Source organism: Periophthalmus magnuspinnatus, chromosome 6 (genome assembly GCF_009829125.3).
Source record: "Periophthalmus magnuspinnatus isolate fPerMag1 chromosome 6, fPerMag1.2.pri, whole genome shotgun sequence".
Classification (NCBI taxonomy): Eukaryota; Metazoa; Chordata; class Actinopteri; order Gobiiformes; family Gobiidae; genus Periophthalmus; species Periophthalmus magnuspinnatus.
The window spans coordinates 15,545,943-15,562,323 of NC_047131.1; the positions used below are offsets into that span (position 1 = coordinate 15,545,943).

The 16,381-nt window shown below is 39.2% G+C and overlaps 1 protein-coding gene across 3 annotated transcripts in view; it reads left to right on the forward strand.

Moving 5' to 3' along the window:
* The window catches only part of frmd4a (FERM domain containing 4A), a 107,743-nt gene extending 92,206 nt beyond the window's left edge, over window positions 1–15,537 (forward strand). For 2 of the 3 annotated variants that reach the window (XM_055222728.1, XM_055222727.1), the window contains exons 17-24: window positions 1,536–1,767; window positions 2,570–2,626; window positions 2,926–3,163; window positions 4,916–5,074; window positions 5,225–5,560; window positions 6,091–6,653; window positions 8,169–8,271; window positions 12,125–15,537. In XM_055222728.1, the coding sequence (XP_055078703.1) occupies window positions 1,536–1,767; window positions 2,570–2,626; window positions 2,926–3,163; window positions 4,916–5,074; window positions 5,225–5,560; window positions 6,091–6,653; window positions 8,169–8,271; window positions 12,125–12,227 (1,791 nt within the window). In that variant the 3' untranslated portion in view covers window positions 12,228–15,537. Of the gene's footprint in view, window positions 1–1,535; window positions 1,768–2,569; window positions 2,627–2,925; window positions 3,164–4,915; window positions 5,075–5,224; window positions 5,561–6,090; window positions 6,654–8,168; window positions 8,272–9,182; window positions 9,240–12,124 lie in introns of all 3 variants that reach the window. The other variant, XM_033968007.2, reaches the window with a different exon arrangement.
* Window positions 15,538–16,381: the final 844 nt, after the last annotated feature.

The window sequence follows — 16,381 nt, forward strand, 5'->3', positions numbered from 1 at the left end:
GTATCACAGCTTAGAAAAAGGGTTGAATGCGCCGTAGCAGATTTTTCTTAAAAACTTGAAAAACAGAACTAATTTCAAACAGTTAGCAGTGGTCCAAAGTTATTCTTCACTTAGCTTATGCATTCTGAGCATAGTAATTCACTGCAATGAGTTTTACTGGTAAAGCTAACAACAACTAGCATGCTAACACGGACTTCCTGATTCTCTGACAATAAAATGCTTTTTATTTAGATGCAGACAGTACACAGCAGACTTATTTTGATCTCAAGAGTTGCTTATACAATATATCTGTACTGGGCCAAGACCTTTAATATTTGAAAACTTATTCCAAAGCTAAAAAATGTAACTTCAAGTTTGAGATGCTTTTTAGTGAATGTAATTGGGAGTGCTTAAATAACCAGAATGTATATTTAAAGTTACGCTATGCAACTTTTCTAGAGGAGGGTTTTACCACCTGCTGTCTCCACTCCAGATGTTATTGCTTTGCCTAGAATGTTGCACAATAAGGCATTATGCCTATCTATTACCATAGATACAAGTTGGTGACACTACCAGGTCAGGTAACAGGTCAGATCTGTGGAGAAGCGTCCCCACTCTCTGTATACGTTTTAAAGGTATTTTTAAAGACTAAAAACACCCATAATTGAATGAACACTAGATAGCTTTATTTACTTCAGAACATTTCAGGCATAGAAACAACATCTCAAAAGAAGTGAGTCCAGAATTACTGTGGTTATGTTAAGTCTAAAGAGCTTATAGTTTAAAATCAGATGGTTTGACCAATGGTTGATATGTCTATAATAATCCTTGGTCCTATCCACATGAAAAATAAAAAATTGTCCCAAACTTGCTATTGTAGAAGTTTTTGGGTCCAATAACGGGTCTGATAATGAGAAGCGGGCTGCAAAAAGATGAATGACTTCCTCAGTGTGTTTAATTTGGCTGCTCTGAGTGTGTGTGTGTGTGTGTGTGTGTGTGAGGGCGTGGGAAAGTTACATTGCTTCTCTCAAACTAGCTGTGCTATGCTGTGAGATTTTAAATGCTGAACCTGGGAGAAGTGATGGTTGAAAAGTGTTCTCTAAAAATGTTCTTAAAATGTGAGCGTTAGTGCCAAATTGTCATGTTGAATGGTTGTGGTTTGGAAGGGCAGTAATTATTTAGGTAATTATACATGTATTTATGTAACTATTAATTTTACTTTACAAATTTTTCACATACTCTGAAATATGAATTATTTATGTATTCTTTGAGGGTGGGTTCACACACATTCGTCACATATAATTTGGACTAAAATTGATCTCCTTTAGGACCAAACAAGAGTGAATGCATCTTAAGTCTCACATAAAAAAATAAAATAAATCTTATCTTGCAAATTTTATGGTAATGTTTATAACAATAAAATCTAAAATAGATATTCTTCTGAAATTGTTCAGACCAATTATTCACAAACTGACACTGTGATACTGTAGTACTTTGCAATAGCACTATTATACCAGTACTTACATTCCTAGTTATTAATATTTTGTTTGTGCCAGGAGGAGGAGCTGGAGCGCCTGGAGAGGGAGTTTGCTATCCAGTCTCAGATCACAGAAGCAGCACGGCGTTTGGCCAGTGACCCTCATGTGAGCAGCAAGAAGCTCAAGAAGCAGAGGAAGACGTCCTACCTAAACGCCCTCAAGAAGCTCCAGGAGATTGAGAACTCCATCAACGAGTACCGGGTCCGCTCTGGCAAGAAGCCTACGCAGAGAGCATCGCTCATCATCGAGGGTACGAACACAACAGCAAAATTATCTTAACTTTTATCTGGAAATGCATATGTTGATAGATGAGTTCATTAGGACTATAGGTCTTTAGTCCTTAAGTAGACCATTTAGGTCGATGGTTTCTTAGTTGACAAAAATTTGTATTAGTGGACAATTCATTTTATTTAGATTATAAGGATTTGGTAGATTAAAATAAAAACCTAAAGTAAAAAAGAAATACAATGCCTGGCCAAAAAAAGCTGGATTTAGGTCTAGGTTCAGCAACAGTCTGTGCTCAAAGAATGAGGTCAGCTGACACCTGAATATACTGAATGACCAGATTATTACATCAGTAGATTTTTTCTTCCCTGATGGCACGGACATATTCCAAGATGACAATGCCAGGATTCATCAGGCTCAAATTGTGAAAGAGTGATTCAGGAGCATGAGACATCATTTTCACACATGGATTGTCCACCACAGAGTCCAGACCTTAACCCCATTGAGAATCTTTGGGATGTGCTGGAGAAGACTTTGTGCAGTGGTCAGACTCTACCAACATCAATGCAAGATCTTGGTGAAAAAATAATGCAACACTGGATGCAAATAACTTGTGACATTGCAGAAGATTATCAAAACAGTGTCACAGTGAATGCGTGTCGTAATCAAAGCTAAAGGCGCAACAACGAAATATTAGACTAAATAATAGACTTTCCACCTCCAGAAAGTTACATACTATCACTTTAACTCTTATATAACATGATTTATCCCAGTTTTTACAATACAGTACACTTTTTAATTTCAGTGTTTGTTTTTTTCTTCTTCAGAGGCCAACATTGGTTCAGAAGATAGTTCATTATCGGATGCACTTGTCCTGGATGATGGTGAGAATCTTTAGATCTCTTTTTGTATAAATATTACATAGTTAACAGGACTGTGAACTCTCTAAGCAAACTTTATAGTCTGAAGACTGTATTGTTGTTGTGAGGTGTTGTTGAACTTATTGAGTATTACCATGTAAAATCCTGTATAGTATTATTCACACCCTAGCATGGGTTTACATGGTTCACACCTTAGCATTGGTTTACATGTTTACAGCCAAAAATACTGTATAGGTAATTTCCACTTTATTAGACTTAGATCACTGTATAAACCTCAAAAAACAAATCTCCTCTTGCTCCAGATGATCCTCAGGTCACGGGCACCCCCAACTTCTCTCCTCTAGCGTCCCCACACAAGGGCCTGCCTCCCCGCCCCCCATCCCACAGCCGTCCCCCTCCTCCGCAGTCCCTGGATGGGCTCAGGCACCTGCACTACACCCGCTCTGACTATGACAAGTCCCCCATCAAACCCAAGATGTGGAGTGAGTCGTCCCTGGATGAGCCTTACGAGAAGATCAAGAAGCGCTCCTCACACTCCAGGTACGTTTGCACTAGTGCTCAAAGTGCTGCTGGTATATGTAAGCCAAACACAAAAGCAGTTACTACGCATAAAGGAGTTGTATTCATGTGCTACAATTTGCTAGAATTTTGTCCACAAATTTTGAATATTAAATTTGTGTCTTGTTCATGTCAATTGGCATAGCAAGTAACTTTTCTAAATTTGGTCCTGTGCCCACTAAAGTTTTGAATTTGTAGTTTATATGTATGTATTTTTTATCAGTGGTAGATGGAAATGGTTGTCCAATCCATTGGGAGAGACTGATTGGGTCTGAAGCCATAGCCTGACCCAATCAGCCTCCATCACCATAATGGTTCTAAATATTATTTAGTTTAGTTAATAAAACGTCAGCTATTTATTTAGTAATGATTGTTTTTAGAACGTAAAACACATTCACGCTTAATGTTCTGAAAATGTAATCATTTTACTGGGACAGCAACAGGATTTCATCAAAGTGGCACAAAAATACACATTTTGTGATTTTTGATTATTTGCAATTCTAGTTGAGGCCACATCTTGCTACTTTTTATACACTCGATTCACTCATCCCATCAACTTTCCCTCTACCATATCCACCTGGCCATATTCCATTGAACATGGATCCTAGTTTCAGAGATCACGTTTTTAGTTGGACTTTTCACACTTGCAGTCTTTGGTGCAGACTACCTGACTTTCCTGTTTGGTTTGGTCCAAAGTCCAGGTGTGAATGCTCCCGGGGGCCGTGGTCCGGATCGGCCCTTCAATTCAGGAAAAAGTGGTGGGGTCGGTCCGGGCCAAGGTCTGGTCCAATGCAGTGTGAAGGTTCGGACTTTTTGACCAAATCCAGAAAGTAACATGCATTTGATGAAGAGCGAACGTGAGGAAGACAGAGTGTGCAAATGTCAGGAGAAAAGGAAGAGGCGAGCCCACAGTGATTATGAACTACATTGATGTTGCATATTGTGCCGCTTTAACACAGCGGAGAGCTGCACAGACCTCTTTGTTTCATCAAATGTCAGATTAGTAAAATTTGGGTTCCAGACAAGATAGCTGCAAACCACTCTGCCAAAATACAGCCTGTTGCTTGTGTGGGTTAAAGATAAACCTAAAATTACCAAATGCACCCACAATCAGTGTCAATTATTCTCCTCCCCAGAGCTACCAAAACTGAGATGCCTTCTGTACACAAGCATAACAACAACACATTGTAAACTGTATTAGATAAACCAAAATGACACTTCCATTGCTGTCGTCTGCTTTAAATTCAATCACAGTAAACAGCCAAAAAATTATATGTAATATAATAATGTAATATTATAATAATTATTATTGATGTGTAATCCACTTGTATCTGCACATTTAAACCAGTGAAACTCTTTAAACCCACCTAACACTGCTTCTGATTGGTCATTTTTCCTGTTGATCCTGTCGATTCCTGTATTTTGGCTCATCACTGTCAAGCCCAAGTTTCGTCTTGCTTCAGTTTATTTCTCAAAACAAGGAAAAACTTTGCACAATGCACACTCCAGTTCTTATGAAGACAGGAAAGATAGCACCAGGGAAAGTCCAGTAGTTTGGATTTGAGGGAGGTAATGTGAAACCAATAGTCTGGGTAACAAACAAAAATAATAGAACACTTTGTAAGTTCTAAGTCCGGACCTTGGTGCTGAATTTCAGGTGTGAATCAGCTCTTAGTTTTCTTTGTCCATCCTCATCATGGTCATATTTTGTTTTATTTTGCTGTGTTGTTCTAGTCATAGACGTTTTCCCAGCTCGGGCAGTGCAGATGCAGGAGGCAGTAGCTCTCTGCAGAACAGCCCTGTCAGGGCCCTGCCTACCTGGAACTGTCAGTCCAGCACCCCCTCCACCCCTGACATGAAAGCACGGACCCCCCATTATGTACATTCCACAAGGTTAGTCCTGCTCTGGCATTCAACATGGCCTCCATGGTGGTCCTGGTTTATTTCATGTCATGGTCGTACTTATAGAGCCCTGTAAGGCTGCAATAAAAAATAATATTTTCCTAACAGCTAATCTTTAGTTCTGTTCCTCATGACTCTCAGGTCGGTGGACATCAGCCCCACCCGTCTGCACAGTCTCGCTCAGCACTTTAGAAACCGTAGCTCCAGCTTGGAGTCCCAGGGCAAACTTCTCACGTCAGACAGTGAGAGCCACTCGCACACCCTGGGCAACCTGGGGAGCCCCGACTTCTTCTTGGGACCACCCCGTACCTCCAATGGCTCCGACCCACTGGACGACTGCTCGTCCTGCACCAGCCAGAGCAGCTCGGAACACTACTACCCCTCCGGACCTTTGGGGCCTGGGGGCAACGCCAACTACTCCACCCTGGGAGAGGACTCACCGTCCAAGGCCCGTCAGAGGCAGAGGCAAAGGCACAGGTCAGGCCTAAAGATACACTCAAAAGAGTTTTTATTGTGGTTAGTCTCTTTATGTCTGCCATATGAACGGCTGAAATTCTAAGTCCGGACACTTAGAACTTCAGCCGTTCATAGAGCAGCTGAACAGTGTACTCAACTGTTATTATTTTATTGTAGTATTTTTCAGAATAATGTTGTGTGTAATTGTGTGTAGGCAGCACAGTGGCTGAGTGGCAACACTCATGCCTCACAGCAAGAGGGTTTGGTTCGATCCTCGGGTCGCCCAGGCCTTTCTGTGTGGAGTTTTTCATGTTTCTCCCCGTGTCTGGATGGGTTTCCTCTGGGTACTCCGGTTTCCCCCATCAACTAAAACATGAACGCCCTTCGAGACAACTGTTGTTGTGATTTTGGGGCGTTACAAAAATAAATGAATTGAATTGAATAATATTACTAAAGTCAAATTATGCCAAAAGTCATTATTTTACCTATATCTAGACTAACTATAGTTATATCTAAGTATATCTATATCTAACTTGTTTATTCTCTCTCAGGTCTGCAGGTCAGCTGGGCTCCTCTAACTCCGGCTCCATGCCTAACCTGGCGGCTAAGAACGGAACAGGGGGAGGCTCGGGTGGAGGGGGCACGGGAGGCGGGCACCACGGCGTCTACTTGCACAGTCAGAGCCAGCCCTCCTCACAGTACCGCATTAAGGAGTACCCGCTATACGTGGAGGGAAGCCCCAACCCCGTGGTGGTGCGCAGCCTGGAGAGCGACCAGGAGGGCCACTACAGCGTCAAAGCCCAGTTCAAGACCTCCAGCTCGTACACAGCCGGAGGACTGTACAAAGAGGCCTGGGGTGGGGGGGACGAGGGGGGAGAGGGGGGCCGGCTCACACCCTCCCGCTCACAGATTGTACGGACTCCATCATTAGGGAGGGAGGGAGGAGGAGGGGGGAGCCGGGCAGCCGTGTCAGAGGAGTTGAGGTGCTGGTACCAGAGGTCCTCGGGCAGCCTGAAGGAGAGGAGCCACTCCCACTCCAGCTCCGCCTCCGAGCAGAGCACCCCAGGCCACGGCAGAGGCAGCAGGGTGGGCTCACTCGCCAAGGGATCGCCAGGTCAGTGACAGCTACAGATGCTAATGTCAGTGTGTGGTTAACTAGAAAGAAGGAAATCACATCGTTAAAGTGCACATGACAGGTTTTATGATGCTCTAATTTGACTTAATTTGGTGGGATAATACCTGATAATAACAGATAGTTTTGCACCAATGAAGAAAAAATTTGCAAACAAAAGTCAAAGAGTGAGAGTAGAGAAAGAGAGATTTCTAAAACATACTGATGGCATCACAGTTTTTTTTTTTAAACATTTAACCATTATTTCAGCAAAATAAAGGTGTTTTCATTATATTTTTCTTTGTCATATAGTAATTTCTGTATATTAGAGGAGTTTTATACCACTGTACAACATGGTTTCTAGGTTGGTTGCTAGGTAGGTAACAGTTATGGAATTTCCTAGTGTGATGTCATGATTTACAACCAGGAAGATAAACCAAAAAAATTGTCAAAATGTGAAAAAAGTTCTAATTATTTTAGCAAAATCTGAAATTTAATGATCTTAACTGTGTTTTAGTCAAATGAGTAATGTAACCTGTCATGGGCCCTTTAACCCAAGTTGTGTACCTGTTTTGAAAAGTGCAAGTTGTGAATTTTTTATTTTTTTTACCACCTTGTGAAAGAGTATACAAAGGCTACGTTCACACATTCACACACAGCACACATAAGTGGGACTAAATTGGGACTAAAAACGTGGAACTAGACCAAACCCAGCCTACATCAGGACTAAACTGGGCTGAAGTGTGAACGCACCCATAGAGTGTGAATATTCATTCTTGTGGCATGTCTCCCACAGAACAGACAGCATTGTTGGCTATTAGGAGTAAATGCTAATTTCTTGAGACACAATATAAATACATCATAGCACAATGATATAACCTCCCATTCCTGTTACCGCTCAACTCAGCAGCAAAACTCTGTGTTCCTCCACTGAGCTGACATATTAAAAATGAATAGATTTTGCTGCCCGCTTCTTTCTGTATGAGCAAGCTTTCATTCCTCACACAATACTTGTCAGATACAGAAGACTACAGAAGACATCACAGCATTATATAGGCCGATATGTTTTAGTACAGATGGGGGGCAGCTAAAATAAATATTGTTAAACATGCAGATTTTTGTTGTCATTTATCAAGTTCTAGAGCCTAGTCACAAAGAGAAATTCTTATACTTCTTCTGATACAGTTCAAGATCATTTGAAAGCTATTCAGGAAAGGTTAATTTCTGTCCTTTAAATGTGGCTTTTTCTTTATCAATATCTGCTCAAATGAGTATCTACTTTTGATACTTTTGATACTAGTTTTAGTATCAATTAGTATCTGAATTTTGATACCTTTGCTAACCCTAATGATTTCACCTGATTCTAGTATCTGAAAGCCACCAATAGGGGTTCAAATTTTACAACTGTATCTTCACACCACGACAGCCAAAATGTCCGGCATCACTTGTACAATGTCCTCTTGTATGTTGCCTATTCCTCTGTGTTAAGACCTAGCTTACTGTGTGTTCTCCTTGTAGTGGCCTCCCCTCACAGCCAGCGGAGTCTGACCCCATCCAGTGAGCATGCAGCTACCCCCACTCCCCCCTGTAGCCCCCAGCACATCCTCAACTGGCAGAGCGGGTAAGACGCACCCCCAGATACTGCACTGTACCTCAACTCTAACCTAACCCCTAACTACTATCACTGCACTAAGTCTGTCTCTAAGTCTGTTCACTAACCTTACTGTTTTGAATGACTTTGGTGCGTTTCTGGTTTGAAATGTGTTCAGTCACTTTGATTCACTACTCACTACTTTTCTTCTAAAATGCTTAAAGGTGCAGTGTGTAGTTTTCACAGTGCAGATTCAAGTGTTGAATCATAAATACTATAGTAGTAATCAGCTCAGATAGCTCTAGCATTGTGTAATATGACAGTTGTTGCTAAAGACTTAGTGTCAAAGGCTGCTTATCCACTAACCTGATTGTTAGGTAAATCTCTGCTAGCTGACTGTTTTGTCCTTGGGCACTTGGACACTTTACCCACCTAGCCTTTGTGTTTCTGCTGTTTGATTATGTGATTTGGTGGTGGTTTATGGAGCTGTAGACATACAATGGCAGCTGTAGCCTTGCCAGTCACAACAATAATAAAAACATCTTTTTAATAGAATGTAATTTTAGATCAATACTATTTTTTTTAGTATCAATATCTGTTCAATTGAGTATGAGTATAGTTTTGAGTATCAATTACTATCAAGTATTTGGGTAGCAATCATTAATGTTCACAACTGTACTGTGGATGAATACTATCATAGTGTGTGACCGGACTGAGTGGAGTCACTCAGTCACACACTATGATGGTGTTCTACTGTACATCTCAAGCTTATATAGGACACTGTATAGCTGGGTTATAATTTTGAAATATACCTGTTACAGTTCATACATGTAATCAGTAAAATCGCAAAATACCTCACACTGCCCTTTAACTCTGTTGCTCTCACTGTTTGTGTGTGCGCACTAACTCCTCCTGTGTGTCCTGTCCTCTCTCTGCTTCAGAGGCACAGCAGACTGCTCTCCTTCTGACGCCCCACAGCCTGGCTCTGACGCATAGAGGTACTGTCACCTGCTCCAGTAGTGCACCTGCCCTCCTAGCGTTAATGTCACCTGTCCGCTAGTGCTAAAGCTAACGCCACTGCTACTGTCACTTGCTCCACTAGTGCTAATACTAGTCCTACTGTCATCTGCCGCCACTAATGTTAATGCTAGAGCTACTGTTACTTGCTCCGCTAGTGCTAATACTTGTCATACTGTTATCTGCCGCCACTTATGCTAATGCTAGCGATATTGTCACCTGCCTCCGCTAGTGCTAAAGCTAGTGCTTATGTTAGTGCTAATACTAGTGCTACTGTCCCCTGCTGTCGCAAGCACTAATGCTAGTGCTAATGCTGCCTCTGCTAGTGCTACTGTCATCTACCATCAGTAGTGTTCCCTCAGTCCGCTAGTGCTACTTGTAACTGAACCATCTGCGAGAGAAGCGCAATCTGCGGGAACACCAACTGCACATGTGCTGTACATTTTTGTGCTTCCAAGTCCATAATTTTTTTTTTAAGAAATATAACTTAATCTCTTAAATAGCCTTGCCATGGTATATCATTAGTAGGTGTTGATTATAAAGATTATAGTCTGGTAGAATTGAATAATTATAATTATTATAATTATATAATTATAGCTCTGTAGAAAGCTGAAAGCGTCACCATAGTAACAAGCCTGTGGCTGCACCATAGAAATCATAGAAGCCACGTCAGTGTGGATAGGACACATTTAGAGCTCCACCAAAGGTCATGTCGCATTAAGTTTTTGACATGTTGCTGATTTCTATGAATAGCCGTCACATATATCTTAAATATATGTATCTTAAAAAATAAGATTATTATAGCAACAAGTTTCACCTTATTAAATAAATACAGCAGCTGTTCAAGTAACTGCTAACATGTACTACATGTACATTAGTTCACCGTCAAAACAGATTTAATCAAATCATTTATGATTGAAATCAATGGTGACAATAGTTTTTAAATACCTTTATTACCAGTATAAAGGTTTATTTTGTAGTCTTAACTGCATTTTGCCTAATACATTTTGATATATTTGTACATGCGCAGTAGACATTTTCCCCTGCAGGTTGTGCTTCCCCTGCAGATGTTGCAGCCAACAAATAGAACATAAAAGTACACTGCAAAAATACCCCAAAATAAGTTGAAATGATTTGAATCCAAAGTCTTAATTTATTAGTAGGATTCAGATGTTTTAAATGAAACACAAATGTAACTGTTTACTAACATGCATTCTTACTGCGATCTGGCTTGCCTTTGCACAGATTTGTCCTGTAACTTGTCCAGGTCCTACATCACCTGTTTGACTTCATATAGATAGATTAGTTTAATGCCATATTTCAAGCAAAGCTATATAACATGGACACTAGAAAGATTACGTTAAAATCTAATCAAAACTATCTTGATTATTCTTAAGTTTAAGCCATTTAGATATTTCTTTTTGCAGTGTCCAAATCTAAAACACGAGACATAGGTTTATTTCACACACATTAAAGAGTAGCCCAGCGCTGAGGCACAGGTAGGTACAGGAGATAGAAATGGTGCTGTACGTTTTTATGGCCCTGTCACATGTTGTCCACCGGGGGGCGACAGTTATGGAGGGGCAAATTAGTCTTCTCTGGAGCTGGTCTATGCATGTGCTTTGTCATGTTCTGTTTCATTGGACTCACTGACTTAACTAAAGAAGCACCCACATGTCTACAAGTCTGTGTCTCTACTCACTTTTTTTTTTTTTTTTTTGAAATGTACAGGTTATTGTTATTGTACTGTAATTTTAAACACCCAGTGATTCAAATGGAGGAATGCACTTTAAAATGTCAAAGCAAAAACAACATAGATATTGATAACGCTTTTGAATAACTACACTATAATTAGCTTTAAATGTGCTGTACCTGATATTTACTGTCTTAAAAAACAGTTTGCAGTAGTCTTAAGTTATTCTTCACTTACCTTTTGCATTCTGAACATCCTAGATCATCAACTTGATCAGTTTATAAGGGCTTTCTCAACTTTCAGAAACCAGAGCAGAGTTTTGCAGTGATGGCAAAGCTAAAAACAACTAGCATGCTCACACACACTTGCTTATTAATGGACAATAAAATATCGGACGTCAAGAGCTGCTTATACAATATATCTGTACTGGGACAAGACAAATTTTGCTCAAATACATGGAAGAAATCAGAAACAGGACCTTTAATAAAGCATAAAGAATCAATGTTGTCATATCCTGATGCTGGATGTCAGGATTCATCAATTTATGATAGAAGTTCCAATAGAATCTTGGCTTATATTGGCTTATACTAATATTTCATTTAAATTACCCATTACCCACTGCAGTCATGTGGTTGGTTACGACATGATGGAATTTCATAATAATAAACCTATGTATTATTTAACAGTATCACTAATAACTCTCATCATGTTGATATAATGTAGCAGTGACCTGAGGACATTAGATCTCGAATGTTCTCACATAAGAATATAAAGAGGGGGTATTATGCCAAATCAACTTTTTTGAGCTTTATACCATGTTATAACGTCGTTCCCTCATCAAAAACATGGCTGAAGACGTTTTATGTGTGTCATCCATTAATGTTTGAGTAATCTAGCGATCTCTCCTGGGCACTATTTGAGCCCTCCTTTCACAGAGAAATACAAGATCACACGTCTTGTCTAAGGCTCCGCCCACAAGCCTACTAAACCAGGAAGCTCTCTGCAGCTCTTCCTCTTCCCCTCACTCAGAACAGTGAGAACATGGTGATCTAAATGTGTTATGTTTTAGCAAATTATCCCCTATAGAAGTGTAAAATCCCCACTTGTAAGTTTGTGAAGAAAATTCCGAATTAGCATTTTTACAAGTCTCTAATCTTCCCGTGTCCCCCGCAGGTCGTTCAGTGACTGCTGTTTCCTCGGCAGCCCCCTGTGCTCCGAGCTGGCAGACGTGCAGTGGTACGGACGTGACAAGGCCAAGCCCGGGACCCTGGTCTGAGTCCTCCTTCTAGAGCCCTACACGGTCTATCCCATACAGACATTCCTACAGCTATACCCCCGTACAGCCCCTCTACAGACCCTCCCCATTGCACCATCCACAACCAGGACCCTGGCCCAGGACCCCCCAGGAAGGGCATTCACAGACTGGGAGCTCTGGGGGCACAGCACACAAGCGACTGGGCAAAAAACACAGGGAGCTTTGAAATGGAGAGCACAGAACATGTTTAACAAAAGCAGCAAAAACTGTTTCAGGATCACACTGCGAAAATACAATATGTCTGCAGGTGTTACAATGACTGCAGTTTAGAATGTGAATCGGGTTTGGGTAGTTGGGACTAGCATAGATTTATTTACTTTATGATCTACATTCTGTAAGTGATTTTGAAGGTGCACCATGTAACATTTCTGTCTGAGTGTCTGCCACTTGTTTGTCTCCATAGAGATACATTGCAGAGAATGTTACCAAGAATGTATGGCATTAAACATAACAATCTTGCATTTATTTAATAACAGGTGTTTTTTTTTATTGCTAACAAAATGTGAAACATCCATTCTTGCTGGCTACAATTGCTTGTCTCCATGGAAAAGTTTAATGCCACACATTTCAACATTCAAAGCAATAACAAGTAGGTGGTGGAAATGTTACATAGTGTACCTTTATAATGAGGGAAGGGTCATGATAATATTGAAGTTGTTTTGATCAGAAGTGAATTTGTTATATTTACGTCATCATTTTCAATTAAAAATTCAATTCAAATTTAAATGTTCATGTGCAGTTTTCTTTACTGCATTGTTAGACCGTTTTGCTTTAGATATTTAAAATATAAATTATTAAGTTTAAGTAAATACTTTGTCCAAACTGCCCAAACCCAGATTACCATTCCAAATTCAAGTCATTTGAACTTAATATTAGACATAGTTTTTGCAGTGCACAGTCCCCTGTCACTGCACTGCCCTGTCAGACTTCACCTGCTGGATTTGAGCCACCACAATCCTGTCCTGTTTTCACACGCCCAAACCCATTTTATATTTATGAAAAAGAGAGAAAGATCTATATGAATTATGGATACGACACCACTCCTGTCAGAAGAACCCACAACCAAAGACAACTCAGAAAAGTGACATTGTCGCAAAGGATTCTGGGACATTTTCGAGACATGGACTATAGCAATAACAACTATATGGACTTTGAATTATCCCCCTATGGAAATATACAACATTTTCCAGGCCATATTGTTACGAACTTGTCAAATTATCAAAAAGTGTTTGGGATTATGTCAAGATATTGTGGCACACACGTCACACAAAGACTATAAAAAATATAAATATTGTTTTAAATTGTGTTTATTTTCATCCCCAATTTAAAAAATATATATTATTTGAATATTAATTTGTCATCTTAATCATATGTGCTATTTATCGTCCCATCATTCGTCCTTGTTCCTTTTTTAACATAAGTATTATTTATAATGGTGAACTGTATGTTTTTTATCAGTGCCAAACGCGCTTAAACTTAAAATACTGACTTCATGACAAATACTAATTATTTTAAGTTCACTGAAATAGAAAAATACTGATGGCAATTATCCCATTTAGCTTGTATTTAGGTGGCTTTTATATGTTTACTTAATTAACTTGAAGCACAACATTAATACAGTCAAAAAGGGCCTAGTTTTGAGATTGCAATGGCATTGGATGAGTCTCAGTTGTCATTACACTTTTATGTTTTTGTTACAAGATTTTGAAAGCAGCTTAAACATTATATCCAGCGAGATGATTTGGGAAGAAATAGCTGAAATTTGAAAAAAGAAAAAAAAACATGGAAGCATAACAGTGCAAGAAAGAAAGAATTGCAAGATAGGGCCAAAGATTGCAACTCAAGCCACAATGTTTGAAAGGAAACTAAAATTAAATTAATGGGTTTTAAACCTTCTAAAACTGTATTAAATGTACGGCAAAGCATTTACACCTTAACTAGAAACACACTCTTGCTGGACGTTTACTGCCACAGTTTGTCCAATTACTCTGAACTCCCAACATTTTCAAGTTTTGGTCAGGCTTAAAGTGCATATGACAGGGTTTCATGTTTTTCTAATTCTCACTTGGTTTGGTGGGATAGTGCCTGTGGTGACTATTTAGCGGAGTTTTACATCAGTTAAGTGGCAGTTTGTGGAAAAAAGTCGAGAAGAAAAGTAAAAAAATACAGGAAGTAGAGGTGAATTTTCAAACAGAATACTTCTAACTTCTAATGTCATCAATACAGAAAATTCCATCCAAATTGCGGACAAGTGTTGACCTTTGTTAAAATTATGGTTGCTAGGTAACTCTTGCCTGTGTACAACCAGGAAGTAAACAAGTAAACTTCACCAGACTTAAAAAACTAGACAAAAACTTTTTAGTATAAAATTTTTAATATAATGATGCCACTATGTTTTTGTGAAAAATTACTCTAACCAGTTGTATGCACTTTAATATCTTGAATCCAACACCCCCCAAAAGCCATATGAAAAACTAAACATTTAAAATCACGCCACTAACAATCAAAAATTACAAAAAGGTTAGAAAAGCACATTTGATTTTATTTTTTTATCACATGATTCTTGACACATTACTCTTGATATAATTATTTTTACATATTAAGTTGAATTGCACCACGACTTAAGTTTAAAAAAAAACAAAACATTGTAAATCGTCTTTTATCATGTCCTCTTTTTGACTGTAAGCTGACCAAAAACTGTAAAATCTTTTCAACTTTTTGTCCCTTCTGTAGAATTACACAAGCATTGACTCCCAAATGCATGCCAATCAGACAACCCCCTCATCAATGTCCAGTGTGCCGACATTTCCACCATTTTGACCCCGTTTCTGACCCCATTTTGACCTCTGACCCCGACGTGATGAAGTGACACGCCCCCTCGCTCGGTTCCACACATGCCGCTGTTTCCTGTGCGCTTTTGTATATCAGATTTGCCCTTATGTTGGAAGGGACACTGTATAAGGTATAGGTGGGGTTTTTAACATTGACTCTCCATTTTAACAATTTTTTATAAGAATTTTGAGTTCCTTGTACCAACCCGTTCAGGTGCTACAAATGACTAGTTACTGCTTTGTCACGTAGGATCCTTAGACTTACTCACAATAGATTCAAAACCAGATGTGCAAATGAAAGCTTATTTTGACAGTTTAAAGGCCCCATATTACGCTGATTTTGTATTTATGTTATAATGTTGTTTCTGCACCAAAAACATATCTGAAGTTGTGTTTTGTTTCATTCACATTTATTGAGTTCTTCTCTCAAACAGAAAACACTTTGCTCCACCTTGTGATGTCATGTGGTAATACAGGAAGTGCTCCACTGTGTTTTTAAACCCCATAAACCTCCACTAGAATCATTGGAATCACCAGTCTCTGCTGAACAAAAAGTAAAAGATAGTTGTTGACCTGAATACTACCAGTCGAAGACATCATAAGGTGGAGCAGAGCATTTTGAGCTTTGGAGATGTAGACTGACTAATAAAGAGTTACTCAAACATGTGTGAATGAAACAAAACACAACTCCAGGTCTGTTTTTGATGAGGTTCCATTTTAACCTGGCTTAAAGCTCACAAGAGTCAATTTTGCGTAATATAGGACCTTTAAGAATTGAACCATCGACCTACCAGATAGAGCATGTAACTTAATTTTATCACTTATGTTGTAACCAGAAATTTGAAATTGTTGTAGAAAAATGTGGAATTGGGGAAAAATAACAGAATTCCACAATTAATTTATTCTTTTTTCTATTAAGAATTTGTAAAGTAACTTTACATTTTTCAAAACTGTGTTGTTGGAAATGGATGAATTTTCAAGCTGAGAAGCCGTGGTGGTTCCTGAGATTATGGAAAATAAATTATTGATGAATGTTCTCAGATATGGACTGTGTCTTTTCATTTGTGCTGGCAAGAGAAATTTAAGTAGAACATATACTGTAAAGATCTGTACTTCATAATGATGTTTTTTGTATGAAAACTGTACTGTTACTATAGTTCTGGTTATAGTAATACTACAGCTATCACTACTACTACTACTACTAAAGTAAAAGTAACTATAGTTTTAGGCCTTTTCTGCTATTGAAATAAAAGTTTTTGTAATGGGCACCAAACTATTGCAACT